General features: G+C 40.3%; 1 protein-coding gene across 3 annotated transcripts in view; it reads right to left on the bottom strand.

The window, feature by feature from the left end:
- The window catches only part of LOC135464976 (puromycin-sensitive aminopeptidase-like), an 84349-nt gene that overhangs the window by 17110 nt on the left and 47167 nt on the right, over window positions 1–20072 (bottom strand). For 2 of the 3 annotated variants that reach the window (XM_064742567.1, XM_064742566.1), the window contains exons 3-17: window positions 19649–19784; window positions 17613–17688; window positions 16650–16732; window positions 12672–12794; window positions 11567–11674; window positions 10983–11174; window positions 9965–10061; window positions 9219–9367; window positions 8498–8662; window positions 7990–8094; window positions 7116–7271; window positions 3094–3175; window positions 2144–2280; window positions 1522–1656; window positions 519–738 (exon numbers count right to left, since the gene is read on the bottom strand). In XM_064742567.1, the coding sequence (XP_064598637.1) occupies window positions 519–738; window positions 1522–1656; window positions 2144–2280; window positions 3094–3175; window positions 7116–7271; window positions 7990–8094; window positions 8498–8662; window positions 9219–9367; window positions 9965–10061; window positions 10983–11174; window positions 11567–11674; window positions 12672–12794; window positions 16650–16732; window positions 17613–17688; window positions 19649–19771 (1951 nt within the window). In that variant the 5' untranslated portion in view covers window positions 19772–19784. Of the gene's footprint in view, window positions 1–518; window positions 739–1521; window positions 1657–2143; window positions 2281–3093; window positions 3176–7115; window positions 7272–7989; window positions 8095–8497; window positions 8663–9218; window positions 9368–9964; window positions 10062–10982; window positions 11175–11566; window positions 11675–12671; window positions 12795–16649; window positions 16733–17612; window positions 17689–19648; window positions 20066–20072 lie in introns of those variants that run through there. The other variant, XM_064742565.1, reaches the window with a different exon arrangement.

Here is a 20072-nt window from a genome sequence, read left to right as displayed (position 1 = left end):
AACAATCATATGAACTGTTGGATCTCACGTGAATAAAACAAATCACATAACTGATATGTATAGGCTACTATAGATTTCTCCAGGCTCAAAAAGCAAAAAATGAATTAAGAGACAATACTGTACTGAAAATTTCTCGGCAAAAAGTCACAAGATCATGTATTTAATGCCTCTGAAAAATCTGAAATATAACGGAGTGGAACACAGAGGCTTTCTGACTTAATATTTTGATGGTAAAATAAAAGCAGACGTATTCAGGCATAATTAAGTGTGTTTTTCAGAGTTTATGCTAATAAGACAAGCCTGAAAGTAATTCTGAAGGTGGTGCAAGGCAGAATGGTATGTATTTAAGCTACAGTGTTATTTACATGGTAGACTTGTCCTGTACTGAACAGATGACCCCATTCAAAATACTATCTGGTACAGGAAACTGTCCTATCATTTGCCTCTTGTCCTGCTGCTTTTCTTTTTTCACTTGTCTTATATTATTAAACACTGATCGGACTGATCCCTTTTCATACCTTCGTTTGGTTTGGTGTCCCATCCAAGTCTCTCCCCAAGGGGCCCAAAGAGTTTCTTGGAGAATGACTTGTAGTCATCATAATAGTCTGTGTACTGGATGAGCAGGGCTATCTGGGACAGATTTTTGTTCAAGTCACTCCACACTGTGTAGTTCTCCTCATTTGTGAAGGCTTCAGAGACTTTCAGAACGTCCACCGTGGAGATCTCACCAGCTCTGGCCTAAAGTTAGAGACACATTCAATAAAATTCTGCTCCACAAAGGATATTAGCTTAAAGTTCATAGTATATTATGACTATATGCTACTCATTTTGCCTGTTTCTAAGAGACATGTTGATATCAGAAATGTGTGTGATTGGGAAATTTTACGTTTCAGCACAACATGTAACAGTTTATGGCCTCTCTCAAAATGCACATATTTTGGAGAATACTATTTGTAAGGTAAGTGATCTTCATCGAACTTCAAGTACATGTACATGTACCAGCACCTAAATGAGGCTAGTGTTAAACCTTATATTTATTGATACTTACTTACTTTGTCTTGACCTCCCTTTGACCATACACTGTCTATTAGGAGGCAGTGTCTAAATTACAAACCTTGGTGACTGAATGTAGTTTATGCCATACTATGAAGTCTCAATGTTGCTCTTTAAAGATCCATTTTAAATTTTCTTTTTTAAAATTTCTTGGGCACAAATTTTACCTTCATAGAAAAGGTGTGCTGTTACAGTGTCACACGAAGGTAAATTTTCTGAACTGTCGCCCAGATTGAAGAGTTAAAAGACTTAAAAATATGTTCACTTTCATTAATTTTATGTTGAAAATGTTTGACACAATATTACTTCTTACTTAATGAAGAAGCCTTGTGATGAAGTTGCTTATTAACAATAACTATCAGATATAGTTCCACAATTGCTCAATTTTAGCCCAAATTATGGTAATCAGAAAGGTTGTCCAAATTATAAAGCTTTATCTGGCCTCGCCTAAAGCTGGGCAGCTCTTACCAAAGCAAACAGATCACTCTGAAGACCCAGTCTGTCTGTGGGGGGCAGGACTTTGCTCTTGATTGCTGGTAACAGTAATTCCAGCATCTCAGAACTGTACTGGACTCGATAGACACCAACTGTGCCTGGGTTCAGCTGGAATGTACAATGGCTTGATTTGTTAATACAATAAAAGATAACAGTTGTTACTAAGCTTGCAATGAAAGTGTGTGTGCACAAATAACATGTCAAGAAGAATCTTTTCAGTCCCATATACTTTTATGTGCACATCACCACAGACAAACAGAATGAAATTTTTAAGCCTTCAAAAATTTGTTTTTGAAGTTGTCTGAGACATTTTTATCAAAACAATTTAAACGCATGCTTACACTGTGTCACTAAATATCATAGCACAATGCCAGCATGTATATTTTGCTGTCAGCAAAATCATACACAAACCATACACGCAAATTTTAAATAGTTTTGTTTAAAAGTTTTTAATGTTTGTGTAAAAATGCAAAAGTGATAATAACAAATACAGTATTGAAATCTCCAAAAAGTTGGCTGATAATACATTCCATGATCCTCAATCGCAGTAAGCTTTGGATTCTCCTGAATCCTAAAGTTTAGTTTGTTTGCTCACCTTCACCCAATCTCCTTGTGGAATGTTCTCTAGAGTAACAGTTGTGGAGGCGGAGTCTAACACCAGTGATTTGACTGGTTTACCTGGACTGGAGGCGGAGCAAATGCTGATTGGAACCAACCACTGGAAGGAATCACCTGTCAACCCAAATTAGCGTGCACCGGTGAACATTTTTTCTTTCTGTGCATTGAATTTAGTGCTATTCCAAAATGCTGTCTGCAAAAATCAACTAAGCTGTATATGCGTGCATGAATGCAGCTTCAGATGATCCGAATTCTTACACCTGCTTGTGCTATATTTGTGCACATTTCTACAATACCATCATATGTGAAGAGTTATATACCCTTACACTACACAGAGCCCGGGGGAAACCCACGACCATCCGCAGGTTGCTGGAAGACCTTCCCACTTACGGTCGGAGAGGAAGCCAGCATGAGATGGACTTGAACTCACAGCGACCACATTGGTGAGAGGCTCCTGGGTCATTACGCTGCGCTAGCGCGCTAACCGACTGAGCCACGGAGGCCCCCCTTTAACACTACTATGAGGTCTTGAAATAAATTAGTTATTTATTCATAATGGGTAAAAATCTTGGGTATCAAAACAATATCCTTAATTCAACCCAAACAAAGTTAGTTCTAAGTATGTTAAGTTAGTCCAAGAGGGTTAGCACGCCAGCGCAGCACAATGACCCAGGAGCCTCCCACCAGTGCAGTCGCTGTGAGCTCATGCTGATTTCCTCTCCGTTCATACCCAGGAAGGTCTGTCAACAACCTGGGGATGGTCCTGGGTTTCCCCTGGGCTTTGCGCGATTTCCTCCCACCATAATGCTTACCACTGTCGTCAAAGTGAACTATTCTTGAGTACGGCGTAAAACACCAATCAAAGAAATAAATAAATAAACAAATATTATTAAACACCTGTCACTTAGGACACACGGTATTCCTTACCAGCTGGTTTTTTGCCATCAGCACAGAACTTCTCCTGTGAAATCTGCAGAACCCTCTTGTCGCCTTCCTGTGTCTGGGACACCTGAAGAGAGAACAAAATTTGGTTATTTTTTTGGGCGCAGTAACTTTTCTCTTGTGTGAGAGTGGTCATATGACCATTGAAAAACATGGCAATTTGCCTGGTACAACCATATAACTGAAAGCAGCCTAGCTGAATAGGCCTCGTGTCTCATATCTCATTGGTCAAGAGTAAATCGGCCACAGACAGAACAATGCTTCAGTTGACAAACCCACTGAAAAAACAAGGCCAAATCGCTCAAGAGCTATTATTCTAAAATCTGGTTATACTTGAGTAAATAACAATGAAAGAAGAGAAACAATGTTGCCTTCATGTAATGAACCACTTACTTCTCTGCAATCTGGGGGATGTCACCCTGTGGAAAGGTGTATGGGCACCCCAAACCCACATAAACTTAACCATCAGATTACAGTATAGTATACTATACCAAGTGTTTTAATCCCTGTTACATATATCCACAATCCGTATACAGATAGAGCGCTTTAACATTTTACAAGCTATATGTTTTCTGCGTTTTAGAAGCATTGTGTTTTATCCCATTTGAAGGAAAGATCTCTGCATAGAACTGTCATATATAAGTACTGTTTATAATAATATTGCTTGATTGATTTTAACTTGGAAATAGTGTTAATTAAAATACTAATCATTAACTTACATTTGATATTCTTTGTTTACGTATTATGTCACTTATATAAATAGTTGAACACCCGTCGCGTTTCAATGACCGGCTTCAGTCCATACATGGTAGACAGATGCATCGCACATATTTTGCATTGTAGTTTAGTTTTATTACGGTCACAATCAGTGCTGAGAACAATAAACTTATTCTTCAATGGCCATGTGTAACAGGTGTTTATGAACGATTTCTGCCTTTTCTCCAGGTCACTTTTCAAACCGTGTGTGAGCACAAACTCCTCACAGCTGTGGACATGTGCTTTTATTTAGGATTATGAAACAAGACATTTAATTGGTCACATCATTTTCATTGAGCCAATCACAGGTCACATTAAGTAGTTGACTACGTTCACTGAGGCAAGCAGCCATTTTCATGTCAGTTATCGATGAAGATGGTCAGTCATTTTGTTTAAACTGGTTTAAAGGTCGGACAGATTTTTTGTAACTAAAATGAATATACATGTAGCTACCAAACGAAAACTCCCTGTACTTGCCAACATGTGAAATCATCGTTCTCCTGGAGATTGCATGGTGATGGAGAATTTATGTTTACATGGTTTAGGAGATCGACAAGTGATTGACCAGTCAGAGTGGATGTAGGAGACATTTTCAGTATCTGAGAAACACAGAAATTAATATTACTTTGTCTTACTAATTTTATAGGGTAGTTAGATATTTAATTAAGTCGATATGGCTCTATTACAGGGCAGTTAGATATGAAAAAACATTTTTTTGTCTATGCACCCCCAGATGTTTTGTCTACACATAACCCATGATTCCGACTCAGTCGAACTTCAACATACAATTGCTACCGCTTCAGCGCATGCCCATACAATGTGTATGAAAGACACTGAGAGTTTAAATAATAATGTAAAAATGACCGTGATGAGCTCAGAATCATTTTTCTTTAAAACGCTGCATTCCATGTGACACCACTCAGCTATATTGGCGCTGAATTCCATGTGACACCATCCAGCTATACTGGCGCTGAATTCCATGTGACACCACTCAGCTATATTGGCGCTGAATTCCATGTGACACCATCCAGCTATATTGGCGCTGAATTCCATGTGACACCACTGAGCTACATCGGCGCTGCATTCCATGTGACATCACCCAGCTATATTGGCGCTGAATTCCATGTGACATCACCCAGCTATATTTTGTGACACCACTCAGCTATATTGGCGCTGAATTCCATGTGACATCACCCAGCTATATTGGCGCTGAATTCCATGTGACACCATCCAGCTATATTGGCGCTGAATTCCATGTGACACCATCCAGCTATATTGGCGCTGAATTCCATGTGACACCACTCAGCTATATTGGCGCTGAATTCCATGTGACATCACCCAGCTATATTGGCGCTGAATTCCATGTGACACCACCCAGCTATATTGGCGCTGAATTCCATGTGACACCATCCAGCTATATTGGTGCTGAATTCCATGTGACATCACCCAGCTATATTGGCGCTGAATTCCATGTGACATCACCCAGCTATATTTTGTGACACCACTCAGCTATATTGGCGCTGAATTCCATGTGACACCACCCAGCTATATTGGCGCTGAATTCCATGTGACATCACCCAGCTATATTGGCGCCGAATTCCATGTGACATCACCCAGCTATATTGGCGCTGAATTCCATGTGACATCACCCAGCTATATTTTGTGACACCACTCAGCTATATTGGCGCTGAATTCCATGTGACACCACTCAGCTATATTGGCGCTGAATTCCATGTGACACCACCCAGCTATATTGGCGCTGCATTCCATGTGACACCACTGAGCTACATCGGCGCTGCATACCATGTGACATCACTGAGCTACATCGGCGCTGCATTCCATGTGACATCACTCAGCTACATCGGCGCTGCATTCCATGTGGCCCCACTCGGCTACATGGGCACTGATTTCCCTGCGACATCACTCAGCTACATTGGCACTGCATTCCATGTGACATCACTCAGCTACATTGGCACTGCATTCCATGCGACATCACTCAGCTACATCAGCGCTGCGTTTCATGTGACATCACTCAGCTACATCAGCACTGCTTTCCATGCGACATCACTCAGCTACATTGGCACTGCATTCCATGTGACATCACTCAGCTACATTGGCACTGCCTTCCATGTGACATCACCCAGCTACATCAGCGCTGCGTTCCATGTGACATCACTCAGCTACATCAGCGCTGCGTTCCATGTGACATCACTCAGCTACATCAACGCTGCGTTCCATGTGACATCACTCGGCTACATCTGCGCTGCATTCCATGTGGCATCACTCGGCTACATCAGCACTGCTTTCCATGTGACATCACTCAGCTACATCAGCACTGCATTCCATGTGACATCACTCAGCTACATCGGCACTGCATTCCATGTGACATCACTCGGCTACATCAGCGCTGAATTCCATGTGACATCACTCGGCTACATCAGCGCTGCATTCCATGTGACATCACTCGGCTACATCAGCGCTGCATTCCATGTGACATCACTCGGCTACATCAGCGCTGAATTCCATGTGACATCACTCGGCTACATCAGTGCTGAATTCCATGTGACATCACTCGGCTACATCAACGCTGCATTCCATGTGACATCACTCGGCTACATCTGCGCTGCATTCCATGTGACATCACTCGGCTACATCAGTGCTGAATTCCATGTGACATCACTCGGCTACATCAGCGCTGAATTCCATGTGACATCACTCGGCTACATCAGCGCTGCATTCCATGTGACATCACTCGGCAACATCAGCGCTGAATTCCATGTGACATCACTCGGCTACATCAGCGCTGAATTCCATGTGACATCACTCGGCTACATCAGCGCTGCATTCCATGTGACATCACTCGGCTACATCAGCGCTGAATTCCATGTGACATCACTCGGCTACATCTGCGCTGCATTCCATGTGACATCATTTGGCTACATCAGCGCTGCATTCCATGTGACATCACTCGGCTACATCAGCGCTGCATTCCATGTGACACCACAGGATTCCATGGGACATTTTCCACGCTTGGTTTTACACAGTGAAGAATGGTTTTCTCTTTGATACTAAGTATTGTAGGGATAAATTCTTTAGGGAACCTTAACTCTTCCTCCCATATACATACATTAACAGTAGCAGAGATGGATCTTTCACCTGTTTAGCTTGTCTAAGATACAGTCAGACAGTTCTGGTTAATGAGCCATTTACAACCAGCTACTCAACCAGTACTAGGCTGTAGCCGCCCATACCTTAAGTACAGGGAACCCCATCTGTTTGGTCCAACCAGTCATCATAGCTGCCACGGGTTTGCCGCTTGCTGCTCCCAACGCTTCCCATAAGTCCTCTGTGAATGCGTTCTTGTTTTGGAACTTTGTCAAGTAGGCGTTCATGCCTTTCCTGAAATCCTGCAACAGAAAAACAAATACACGGGTTAAACATTAACAGTTTTCTATGAAGTTTCCAGCTTGGTAATCTGAGAATCTCCTTTAATTCCATTCCAGTTGAGCAGAAAAAAAAAACAAAACATAAAAGGCTTCATTATATTCCAAATGAAATTTTAAAAAGCACTTTAGTCCCAAGAAGAGATCAAAACTATTGGCAATTCATTTCTTCTCTTAATTAGCTATTTATTATTATTTGATTGGTGATTTATGCCTTCCTCATGAATATTTGACTTCCCCCTAGTTCCTCAACCATTTCGCATATGGATGAGCAACTTTCACTGCAATTTATGCAGATTTTTAACACGATTATGGAGACAAAAACTACATTGGTTGGGTTGACAAATTTGGGGGTTAACGAAAAGTGTAGTTTTATTCGTCTACGCAGACTAATGCCTTGAGAATTTCCTTTAAAGGATGCGAAAAAGTTGAAGAATTACCGTATGTGTAATAACCATCGCTTTCATTGCACGACAACGGCCAGTGTAGATGATATATGGTGGAAAGAAACCAATGATCGTATGTCGTTATTTTTTTGAGGAGCTCACACTAAGTGATGACTTTCAAATTGAGCCCAGGTCCTAACATAACGATCGTATCTAATGTAGATATTTATAACTACTCAAGACGATTTATGTTTTAAAACCGTTCACACCGATAATAGAGAGACCCTAAAGCTTACGTCATCTCCAATGTAATCATGTAGCATTCTTATCACTGATGCGCCTTTGCTGTAGGAGATAGGATCAAAAATCTCGTCCACTTCCGACGGATGACCAACAGGAACCTGAAGTAAGACGAATAACACATTATTGTAACTTCTACTCCAACATGTATGTGGGCAGCCAGCAATTATAACAAGATCTCTTACAGGGACAGAGAATCAATTCTGATTGTCTTGTGTGAGAGATTTACCAAGCCCACGCTATGCCTTGCCTAATCTGAATTTTAGGTATGGTACATTCATTCAAGCGTGATCAAGGCTCAAGGTTTACCCCAGGAAACCCTATCTCCACTGTCGGCCAATCAGCATCGATTCTGTATCCCTTTAACACTGTAACAAAACATGCTGAAAAGTTAAAGCATTAGCCCATAAGGCAGCAATAAGTCCCAGTTTTGGTATGCATGACCCATCCCAGGTTTGACCCCAGGTGTCCAGACTTTCAGATAGAAGTTTGCATCTCAATTACCTCAATAGGGTGGCTGTTGTTAAGAGCGTCTAGGCGAAGTGCTGTAGCCAGGTCAGCATCTACAAACTGTGTCCAGATCTCAAACTCTGGGAAACAGTAATCCACACAGAGGTACTCTATCCAGGAAGCAAAACCTTCATTCAACCACAAGTGAGTCCACCATTCCTGAAATCCATCAGAACATATAACCTTCATTCAACCACAAGTGAGTCCACCATTCCTGAAATCCATCAGAACATATAACCTTCATTCAACCACAAGTGAGTCCACCATTCCTGAAATCAATCAGAACATATAACAACTACATGAACTCAAAAAAAAAAATCCATCCTTTACATTTCTGTCCTGATTCATGTTAAGTTCATTCAAGGTCTTTGGTTTGACTTGATCCAGGACCAACTGTGCTATCATGGCCGGTCATCATTCAAGAGAACTTATATATTACACATCTCACATTTTAACGAAACCCAGCAGCCAATGGAGACGCCAAAAACCCAAATATAACATAACCAAAGTTCGTTCATATTTAAAGTAATGTTACACAATCATGTTTGGACTAAGTACATAAATGTTAAATCTTGTATGAAGTCTTCAGACAGTTTTGAACAACCACTTTTAAGACACTTTAAAACTTAACACTTAAAACTGACAACAAACAGGACGACAAACCTTTCTTTGACAACACCGATCATCGATTAAAGGAAATAAAACAGGCTATTACCATGGTAACCAAGTTGCCAAACCACTGGTGAGCCAGTTCGTGTCCGACGACCAATGCAATCCATTGTTTGCTTCTCTGGGAGGAGCTTTCTGGATCAACCAATAGGGCGGTCTCTCTGTAGGTCACTAAACCCCAGTTCTCCATGGCCCCTGTGTAACAAGGATTTTAATTGGATGGGTTGTGGTAAAATCACCAATGGACCAATGGAATGCCTTGCAACGATGTATTGTGCAACGATTCATACATATCCATTTGTAACTCTGTCCTCCAACTTACATGTAGTTGCCTTGCATAACATGTAAATATTTACAAATACATCAAAACAGTTAAAGCTCCCTGTCACAGCCTATCTACGAACAGACAAAAAAAACACATGCAAACCTTAACAATGGTAGCAAAATGTAACAAAAACTCAATTTACATGTATCAAAAAAAAAAAAAAAGACAAAAAAAAACACAGTTTTTTAATGATTGTTAGAGCTCTGATATATATATGAATACCTGACTTTTGGCTGGTTTCCTGATTTTTTTTCTTTTTTCATAATCAAAATCTAACACTTCACATTTCTAGGCCAAAAATTTAACCAAAACCTTATCACTTGTCTTGACACTCGGCAAAGTCATTTCTTATACATCTAGCCCAATTAAAACAGGAATAACATTCTAATTTCCAGCAAAAAGAAGCTTGAAAGATCTTAAATCAATTGGCTTGAGGGTAATTCTTTTTAATGCATCGTTTTACTCACCAGCAGAGAAATCCGCAATAGCAATGAGGTCTATTTTGGGAAGAGGGTAGGCAATCTTGAAGTATTCCTTGTAAAACGGAAGAGTCTTGACTGCAACCTGTAAACAAATAATGGGAATTGTTAACGACTGGCTTAAGTGAAAAATTCAGGACGTATAAGAACAGATGCATACTAACTCAACAATGACTTAACACACATAGGCAACAGTAATCAGGGTAACAGAGCATAGAAGCCACTGAAGTACCTTGGGTTGCTGAGTAGGTAAGTAAAACCCCACCCCCCTGTCCCCACCCCCCTCCTAACAAAACAGAGACACGTTCGGTGTCTCAGGACTTCCATGCAAGTTTGATGACCATGGATCATGGTGTTAGTTTGCCACTATGGACATTCTCTACACATCAGTCCACAATGCTTCTTAAGTCAGTTCTGGACATGTAGTAAGACTCCTAATTTGAGCAATGGCAGATCGAGAATTGGGAGTTCAAAATTGACATTGTGGACAACAGCTTTATCTATCTGCGGTTCTAAAATAGCGAAATCTGTGCTTTTAGTGAATCTGTTGCACTGGTCAAAATGACTGATGAATGAGTGATACTTCAGCCATATCATGGCGAATCAACCAATGAAGATTCAAATTTAAAGCCAAACCTTCCATATTCGAGATCGTGGACACCCGGGCACTTCACTTATATGAGGCAGCGACAAGCAGACGATGATGTGAAAGATAACATGGGGAGGTATAGAGAAATGAACAACATTTGCCGATTTTCAGCAAAGTACGGCTGGTAGTAACCAGACATTATGGTATATATGACAACAGAACATTGTCCACATCATTTATAAATTGGGAATGTCAACAAAACCTGGTTTCTAACTTCCATGTTATTTAGACAATGTGTTCACTGCTGTGTATGAGCGAGTAAGAGTGTTGGCTCAAATAAAATGTCAAATGCCCGGATATCCCTTTTCAAAAAGTTCAAAGCATAGCAATCCACCTGAACAACGAAACTCCACTTACATCCAGAGCAAACTGTCCATGGGTCTTCTTTCCAACCGGTGTATATACTCTTACTAGAACTCCATCTGCGTCCTTGGCTTCCACATAGTCGTACTCACCCACAACAAATGCTATCAGGTATGTGGACATTACAGGAGTTTTAGAGTACTTCACCACTTTGAGGCCATTTTCCTTGGTCTCGGATATCACAGGCTGGAAGTCAACAAACAAATTCAGAGTATTTACATCCCACACTAAAACATGCAAACCTTAAAAATCAAAATTATTTTTATAATATTTAAAATATTTTTAAGTAATTATATTTGGAGTAATTATCGCACAGAAACCAAAGTATGACTGATCAAACTTAACTGCTCTGAAGCATGGGACTGTGTTCTACAGACATTATAACTGTGACTGTTTTCTTCACATGTTGATTAAAGACATAGAAAAAATGGCTGAAACAAGAAATCTGAAAACACATTCATTTACACTTTCTTCTTTATTAGTCAAACTCGTACATCAAAAAAATGAATGGAATGTCGAAAATATGAAATGAAATGATATTCATTTACAAGCGAGATTTCTCTATTAGTCCAACTCACCATGTTGGAGAGAGCCACTTTGCTCTCAGGCACCACCAATGTGATGTCAAAGGTGGCTTTGATAGCAGGCTCATCCCAGCTGGGGAAAGCACGGCGAGCATCCGTTGCCTGGAAAAAAACAAGGATTCAAAACTGTTAGAACAGTGTCCACATGGGCTTGCCAACACGTACATCGGCACATCTTGAAGTGGAAAGTTTAAGGAATGCATGCTTGGGATTAACACAACACTGACAGAGTTTCATCCATACCCCCTGAGCAAAAATTATATGTACTTGCATGTCTTTTTTGAGTTATCAACATTAATCAGTAAAACAACTGATGCCCGTAGCAGCAGAAAGGTGTTTATAACAAAACACACACTGCATTTTGCAGGAGTCCTTCAGCAAGTTCCTGGATGCTGAAAATTAACAGACCCTTGAATACCATTTTCAGTTTATTCATCATGGCTTTAGCTTGTTTGGAGAATACCTTTTGCGTGCATGGTACAGGCTATCTGCCTTCCATGTATATACAGGTGTTTCAGCTTAACATTTATTTATTTGATTGGTGTTTTACATCATACTCAAGAATATTTCACTTATACGACGATGACCAGACATTCCCCACATATGCATTGCGAGGAAGCCAGCATGAGCAGGGATTGAACCCACAACGACTGCATTGCTGCGAGGTTCTGGCATGTTAACCATATCGACCACAGAGGTCCTATTCAACTTAATACTGGCAAAAGCTTATTGCCGATGGCCTTAAGGCTCTGGATCTAGCATAATTAGATTATCCAACTTTGTACTTTTCTACTGTTTGGCATTAATTTAGACATATTTCTGACAATTTGAATTTTCTATGAAAGTCTCAAATAGCTTCATCTTGCAATTAATTCACCTATTTCAAAGGATGAAACAAACATTTTTTTTTTTTTTTCCACACTTAACATTGTGGAAAACGTCAGGCCTTGAAATGGTTTCGGGTCATTTTAAACCCAAAGTATTTTGGCTACACGTTATACTGTCACAGGAAAGGTGTCATGTAAGCCCTGTAACAACTTTATATGCCCTGGCCTGACACCTTGTGACTTGTTCAGACCTATTTATTGAAATCACAAACCTCAAACTGTGTAACGGCTGCATATCTCTCCTCCCCGTCCACTTCATACTTGCTGCGGTAAAATCCTTTCAGCTTATCATTCAATTCACCGGTGAAGTCCAACGACAGTGTGCCCTTTCCAGCCTGATATCAAACAAATTTGACAATAGTTTAAATATAGATTAAATCAGGAGAATCTATACACACGGAAATTCCTGGTAATTATAAGATTTGTGCCTCATTTACAACCCAGATGAACATAAACAGGTGCTTAGAGTGAAAGCCAGCAGGGGTATGAATAAACATTTTCTGTGGTAACCTATTGTACATGCAGGTTGCTTTAAACTTACGTAAGGTACTTACATAAGAGTACGTATTTTGAGCGAGGAGAAGTTCTAACTTCCCAGAAAATATAGTTGGAATCCTTTGTGAATATCTATGAGTATTTATGAATAAACATTAAAGGCAACAACAGCAGAGATCGTTTTATGCACTGTCAAAGATTTTCTGTTTCAAAAATGACAAATTCCGTTTTAGATTTTAGGAATTCTGTTTCCTTGTCATTGTATATACCCTAACTCTTCAAAACAAAATCAAACATGTCTGATATCAAACTGCTTAAACACTTTTCAAGGCAATATAATTTTGGTATATATATCAAAATTGATTTTTTTTAATGTCTGGATTGTCATGTTTTCGTAACAGTTTTGACAGTGAATTATTATACCAGCTGAATAAATTATGTAACACAAGCACGTGTGTTAATGTTGTCTTTTTTACTCTTTAATACTGACAAAATAATACACTGGACTCCTACTGGCAGCCTTACATAAGAAGCCTGAAATGAAAAGAATCGCTCTCATCACTGATCAGGCTTAAAGTTAATAACTATCTCAGCAAGAACTCTGATAAATGTTAACACAGTCCAGTTTAGACAACTCTCTAATACTGACAAACTAATATGCCGGACTCCTTCTGGAAGCAACACCCAAAGCACTTAAAATGAAAGAACCACTCATCACTGACCAGGTTTAAAGTTTATAGCTATCTCAACAAGAACTGATAAATGTTAACACCGTCCAGTTTAGACAACTCTCTAATACTGACAAACTAATATGCCGGACTCCTTCTGGAAGCAACACCCAAAGCACTTAAAATGAAAGAACCACTCATCACTGACCAGGTTTAAAGTTTATAGCTATCTCAACAAGAACTGATAAATGTTAACACCGTCCAGTTTAGACAACTCTCTAATACTGACAAACTAATATGCCGGACTCCTTCTGGAAGCAACACCCAAAGCACTTAAAATGAAAGAACCACTCATCACTGACCAGGTTTAAAGTTTATAGCTATCTCAACAAGACATAAAAACGGTATTTCCGATACGGTCACAGTTTGGTTTAGTCAAAATGCTGCTCAATGTCTACAGGTGCCAAACAGGGAAATCTCTGCCCAAGTCCTTGCCAACAGAGTTTGAGATCCAGTCCACCCTAATGTGATGAGGAGGGAATGTCTTCACATATATTTCCCACTCTTCTCACAGTTCTTGGGATAGAGATTCCGGTTCAAAAATATCTAAGTAGTCTGTGATATCATGCGACAGGGTAGGCAAAAGGTGTGGCTCAAACACCCTAGCAGCTTTGTAGTAATTTCTGGCCGAGTGAGAATTAACATGTTTTTCCAGCTTCTGAAGAGGTTTCTCGAGAAAGGGTTTTATGTGTTTTGACTTTTCAGGTGCCTTCATCAGTGACAGCAATCTATCAGTTCCTTCTCCATAGCTAGATTTAGGTACGCTCCAGTGACTTCGACTAGATTGTAGGCTTTAAATGCCATAGGACCTCTGGTGCCCTTCTAAGGTTGTAAGGGCAGAAATGAGACGGCCACAGTTCTCACTTATGAGGTGAAGTTGAAGCAAGATTTCTGATGGTGCCCTTCTAAGGTTGTAAGGGCAGAAATGAGACGGCCACAGTTCTCACTTATGAGGTGAAGTTGAAGCAAGATTTCTGATGGTGCCCTTCTAAGGTTGTAAGGGCAGAAATGAGACGGCCAAAGTTCTCACTTATGAGGTGAAGTTGAAGCAAGATTTCTGATGGTGCCCTTCTAAGGTTGTAAGGGCAGAAATGAGACGGCCAAAGTTCTCACTTATGAGGTGAAGTCGAAGCAAGATTTCTGAAGGTGCCCTTCTAAGGTTGTAAGGGCAGAAATGAGACGGCCACAGTTCTCACTTATGAGGTGAAGTTGAAGCAAGATTTCTGATGGTGCCCTTCTAAGGTTGTAAGGGCAGAAATGAGACGGCCAAAGTTCTCACTTATGAGGTGAAGTTGAAGCAAGATTTCTGATGGTGCCCTTCTAAGGTTGTAAGGGCAGAAATGAGACGGCCAAAGTTCTCACTTATGAGGTGAAGTTGAAGCAAGATTTCTGAAGGTGCCCTTCTAAGGTTGTAAGGGCAGAAATGAGACGGCCACAGTTCTCACTTATGAGGTGAAGTTGAAGCAAGATTTCTGAGTACATGGTTTTGTGAGATGTAAGTTCAATGATTCATTCCACTGCCATCCCTTGATTTGCTTCGGTCTTGAAGAAACCCTCATACATGTGTAATTGGCTGGAATGGTAAATGGCTGCCTCAAACCAGGAGTCCCCCTGTAGACACCGATGGGGGGCAGATTTACTTGGGAACTACTCACAAAGTGTTTCAAATATGTGAGATAATGACACTTTCTGCCATGGTTTTTAAAGAAAGCCGACGTAAGCATTGTGATCAGTGTGACAGTCTGAGAAAAGTCAGTTCACAAACATATCTCCGGGTGGGTTCAGTATTCAGTATGTGTGCCAAACACAGCATATGCCTGGCGTTTGGAAATACTGGAGACATCACCTCCCTAAAAGTGTTTTTTCAGTAGCCTTGTAGGCAGCGGAATCAGACACGAATGCAATGACATTCGTGAATACCCACACTTGTGACAGATTGAATGACACCTCTACTGAGTGGTGAGTGGTTGCATTTTTCAAGTGTTATGACATCAATCAGCTAATATGAACCTTGAATTCCTACAATCACCTTTAGAATTCTGTGATCACGACAGTCTGTGGTCTCGTCTGCAATAATGCATACAGGCACATCCTTCACATGTGATTTGAGACAATCAAAATGTCTGTCAAAAAGACGGTGTGTTTCAAAATGAAGGTGTCTGAGCGTGGATGTTTGTGGCAGACTACTGCATTGTTTGCCGTGTTTGAGAACAATTTTATCCCTTTTCTCCAGTGGAACGTCTGCAACTGTACACATTGTTACAAAGTCTTGGACAAACTCATCCCGTAGGTCCTTTGACTTTGATACAAGAGTTAACTGTCTTACATGTACTTTGGCGTGCACACCTTTCGTTTTAACTCGAGCGGGAATGGTAACGTTTTGTCGATCTAATATGGCCTTTCACGGTATCCACGCGCGTATAATCTATGCTGTGTTGACAATATTTACAAAACAATATATTTGCGTCACAGTAAAAGTCTTCTCCAAACTGTTTGCACTGTTCTGCAGCTGTCACTTTGCCAACTGGGGACAGGCATTGAAGTTTCATTTTGGCCGTCAATAAAGCAAACATGCCTACACAAACTGGTATCTGGCTGCTGAAGCTCCAGATAGCCAATCACAACGCACCTAACACATGGAACAGAACACGACCTGTCACCTTTACAAGGACGAACTATTGAAAATAGTTTTTTGTAACACCAACACATAAGGCATTTTATACACAATCAAGTTCTTTTTCTTTTCCCTTGTTTTTTTTGTTAGCCATCAGCAGGCAGCTAAATCGAGCCCTGGACAGGTTAATGGATTTCCTTACTATACTTATCTGATGCATGTAGGTGTTTAACACTGCACTCAAACACTTTTAACTTAAATGATAGAAGCTAGGTTCATGTGTGGAAGAAGCCCATAAGCACCAGAGTGCTTCCTTACACATAATTGTATTTATTTCATTCGTGGCCAAGTACCTGTAAATCCGCAGGAAACGTGAATGTGACTGTCTCATCTTCGACACTGAAGTCAACTTTCGCATCAACCTTGTCAGAGGCTCCTTCAGAAACAAAACATGAGGTTTATATGAAGTCAACTGAGCTAATCAGAGAACAATACATCGGTTTTATAAAACACATACTCACAAAATAAATGAATGAATGATTATGGGTTACACTGATTCAACTTTTTTGCATATGCAGATTTTTAATATCATCTAGAAACAAAATTTTATTAGTTGGATTGACCAGTGTCCACGCTTCCCAAAAGTATTATTTTATCAGTCAACAAAGAATAAAGCTTTCAGAATATGCTTGAATAAACATGTTACAAACATACGAAAAGGCTGAACAATTACAGTAACAAAATATCAGGAATATTTCAGCCGTATTGTTTTATTTATTTGATTGGTGTTTTATGCCGTACTCAAGAATATTTCACTTATACGACGGCAGCCAGCATTATGGTGGGATGAAACCAGGCAAAGCCTGCGGGGAAACCCACGACCATCCTCACGTTGCAGCCAGACTTTTCCACGTGAGGCCGGAGAGGAAGCCAGCCTGAGCTGGACTTGAACTCACAGCGGCCACACTGTTGAGAGTCTGTTATTAGTCTGTTGTCATTACGCTCCGCTAGCGCACTAACCAACTGAGCCACGGGGGCCCCCAGTCATATTGTGGCGAGGACACAGTTGACATACATGTACTCACAAAAAGTATCCATAGCTGACCCACATACAGCTAATGGTCCATACTCACTGCATCTCTTCTATACAGGCACCTTTGCCTCGCACAGAAGACGAGCAAAATTCAACTGCCTATTTGTGCCAGAAGACATCCTGATAAAATAGTGACACAGAAACTAACTGCTCCAATTATTCAACCCTTTGTGTTTTTCACTACAACTGCTTTCCTTTTCCTGTTTTGACCATTCCTACAAACCTGCCGCTTGGTAGGACGCTGCTTGAATTTCTATATCAGCCGAGTTGATGACAATCTTGGAAGTGGGTTTATTAACCTGAAATAAACAGACGAATGACAAAATTGCCACATACAGGCATCTGTTCGTAACAAGTAATCAGTACATGTATTTGTTAACATTACAGGCTTCCACTGAGTTACCTCCCTTGTAACAAGACAAAATGACATGATGTGGCATTACTTTTTAATTTTGATGGGTGAAACAACGATATGTACATGTAAGTGTCTGCTTCTAAGGCATAGTTATGTAGGGGCTGTTTAACACCTATAGCTACAGAATGTATTTATATCTGGTTTCTTGATATGTGCTAACTGTGTCTGACAAGAAAACAGAGAGAAATACCGTCTAACTATTGTTCATACCCGCACCCACTCCTACAAGTACTTACATGTACGTGAATATCCACATGTACTTCAGCTTTTAAGGTCAAACAGTAAAGGTATTAACTTAAGGGTTAATATTTCAGGAGTGTACAGACTGTTCATTGCATGATTTAAAATGGCAGTAAAGACTCAGCCATTGATTGCCAACAAAACTGCAGTTCACTTTGGTGTTAAATTATATGCTTAAACTCACTCCCCCAACTCTCCTTACATGACCCTACTCAGGTTTATGGATGGAGGAAACCTGGCAAGGGAAACCCAAGAACCCAAGGGAAACCACAGCTCTTGCCAGGCACCTGACATCACTCTGCATTTAAATCCACGCCCAAACCTGCAAACTGTGGATGTAACCCTGTGATCCAATTTGTTATTCTCTTTACGCTCTTGCTGTCCTAACCATGTACAGGTTGTCCAAAATCAGCTTAGATGAAGTCTGAATTGGCTAGACATAGCAAGTAATTGCCAAGATAATATGGATCGTTACCATCCTATGTAACTCACTACATGACTAGTATCATTCTGATATGAGTGGCATAGCCAGGAGAGTTACAATATGAAACATGATCAAATTTGTCTTAGGATATTTTGCTCCATCCCTGCAAAGAAAAGGTATTGCAGCCATCTTAGCTTGTTACCTTGCCTAAGGTGAAATATTTTTGTGGTAGATGTGCCGAAGAGTCTGGTGTTAAGAAAAAATAGAAGAGTGTGTAAAGTTTCAGGTGAGTTTATCATTGAAATTTCTCTTTGAGTAGGTGTTTCAGTATAATGTACAACTCAGGGATGAGACAGATACTAGGATGAAAAAGAGGAAACTTTACAGCACGACCATAATTTTGTCATTTTTAGCATTTCTGAATTAAATTCTGAACATTTTTCTGATGCATTTTTTGTATAAATAAAGAGGAATTCTTCCAAAAATAGGACAGATCTCATGCCCAACAACTACTAGTGACAGCTGTGGAAGGAAGCATTTTATTTCAAAGGATAAAGCCCAAATTATTTCTCTTTGGCAGTGACACATTAGAAAGCATTTTGCATTGTTACTCTCATGGCAGTGCCCTTACTATCAGGATTAACTTGTAGTGGTCAACTGATATAGCAAGCTTGAAAGTTTTCATGCTGTGCTTTGGTTTTGGTTTTTCATTTGACTGGTGTTCTACGACATACTCAAGAATATTTCACTTATATGAAGGCGGCCAGCATTATGGGAAAACCCAAGACCACCAGCAGGTTACTGGCTGATATTCCCACGTACAAACGGAGAGGATGTTAGTAGGAGTTGGATTTGAATTCTCAACAACCCCATTGGTGGGAGGGTTCTGGGCCATTGCACCCTGCAGGCTTGCTAACCCCATCAGCTACACAGGCCCCCTTGATAAATGTAACAGTTGTTACCATGGATTATTTTGTGTAAACAGACATCATACTTTTTCCCATGGCTCCATGTGGATTCAAGGTGTCCCTATTAATGTAAACTACAAAGATTTGGTCCTTTCAAACACTTTAGCTGCCTTATATTGTACAATTTGCCTAGGCCTATAGCATTACCTGTATCGAGTATGATATCGAGTATATTAGATTTTGTCTCAACCTTGTGACCTAAAATCAATTACCTGTACATCGATTTTTTCACTTCCTTTGAAGACGAACGTTTTCAAGTTTGGCTCAAGGCGGATGTCATAGTTGACTGGTACCACATCGGTTGGAAGGCGTTGGAATGGTTTCTTTTCAGGCATGTTGTCTCTTGGTCTATAAAATGGGCGACAAAACTGTCTAGCCAACTCTGACTTTGAATATAACAATTTTAATTTGGAAAATTTCTCAGAAGCGAAAAAACTAGAAGCAAGGCGATTGTGAAACAGAAAGCGTCCTAAGCGACGAGGAACAAAGCGACGTCGCTCAAACAACGTCCCAATCGAGCGAAAGACAGTTGAATTAATTACTTTTGTGGACTTTACAGGATAAAGTTTAATTGAACTATGCTTCCTTTGAACGAGGAATTGAGCAGTGAAACGAAAAGACCGAATGCTGCTATGA

This window comes from Liolophura sinensis, chromosome 4 (assembly GCF_032854445.1).
Source record: "Liolophura sinensis isolate JHLJ2023 chromosome 4, CUHK_Ljap_v2, whole genome shotgun sequence".
Classification (NCBI taxonomy): domain Eukaryota; kingdom Metazoa; phylum Mollusca; class Polyplacophora; order Chitonida; family Chitonidae; genus Liolophura; species Liolophura sinensis.
Note: the sequence above shows the minus strand (reverse complement) of the source record. Positions and strands in the feature narration are given on the sequence as shown.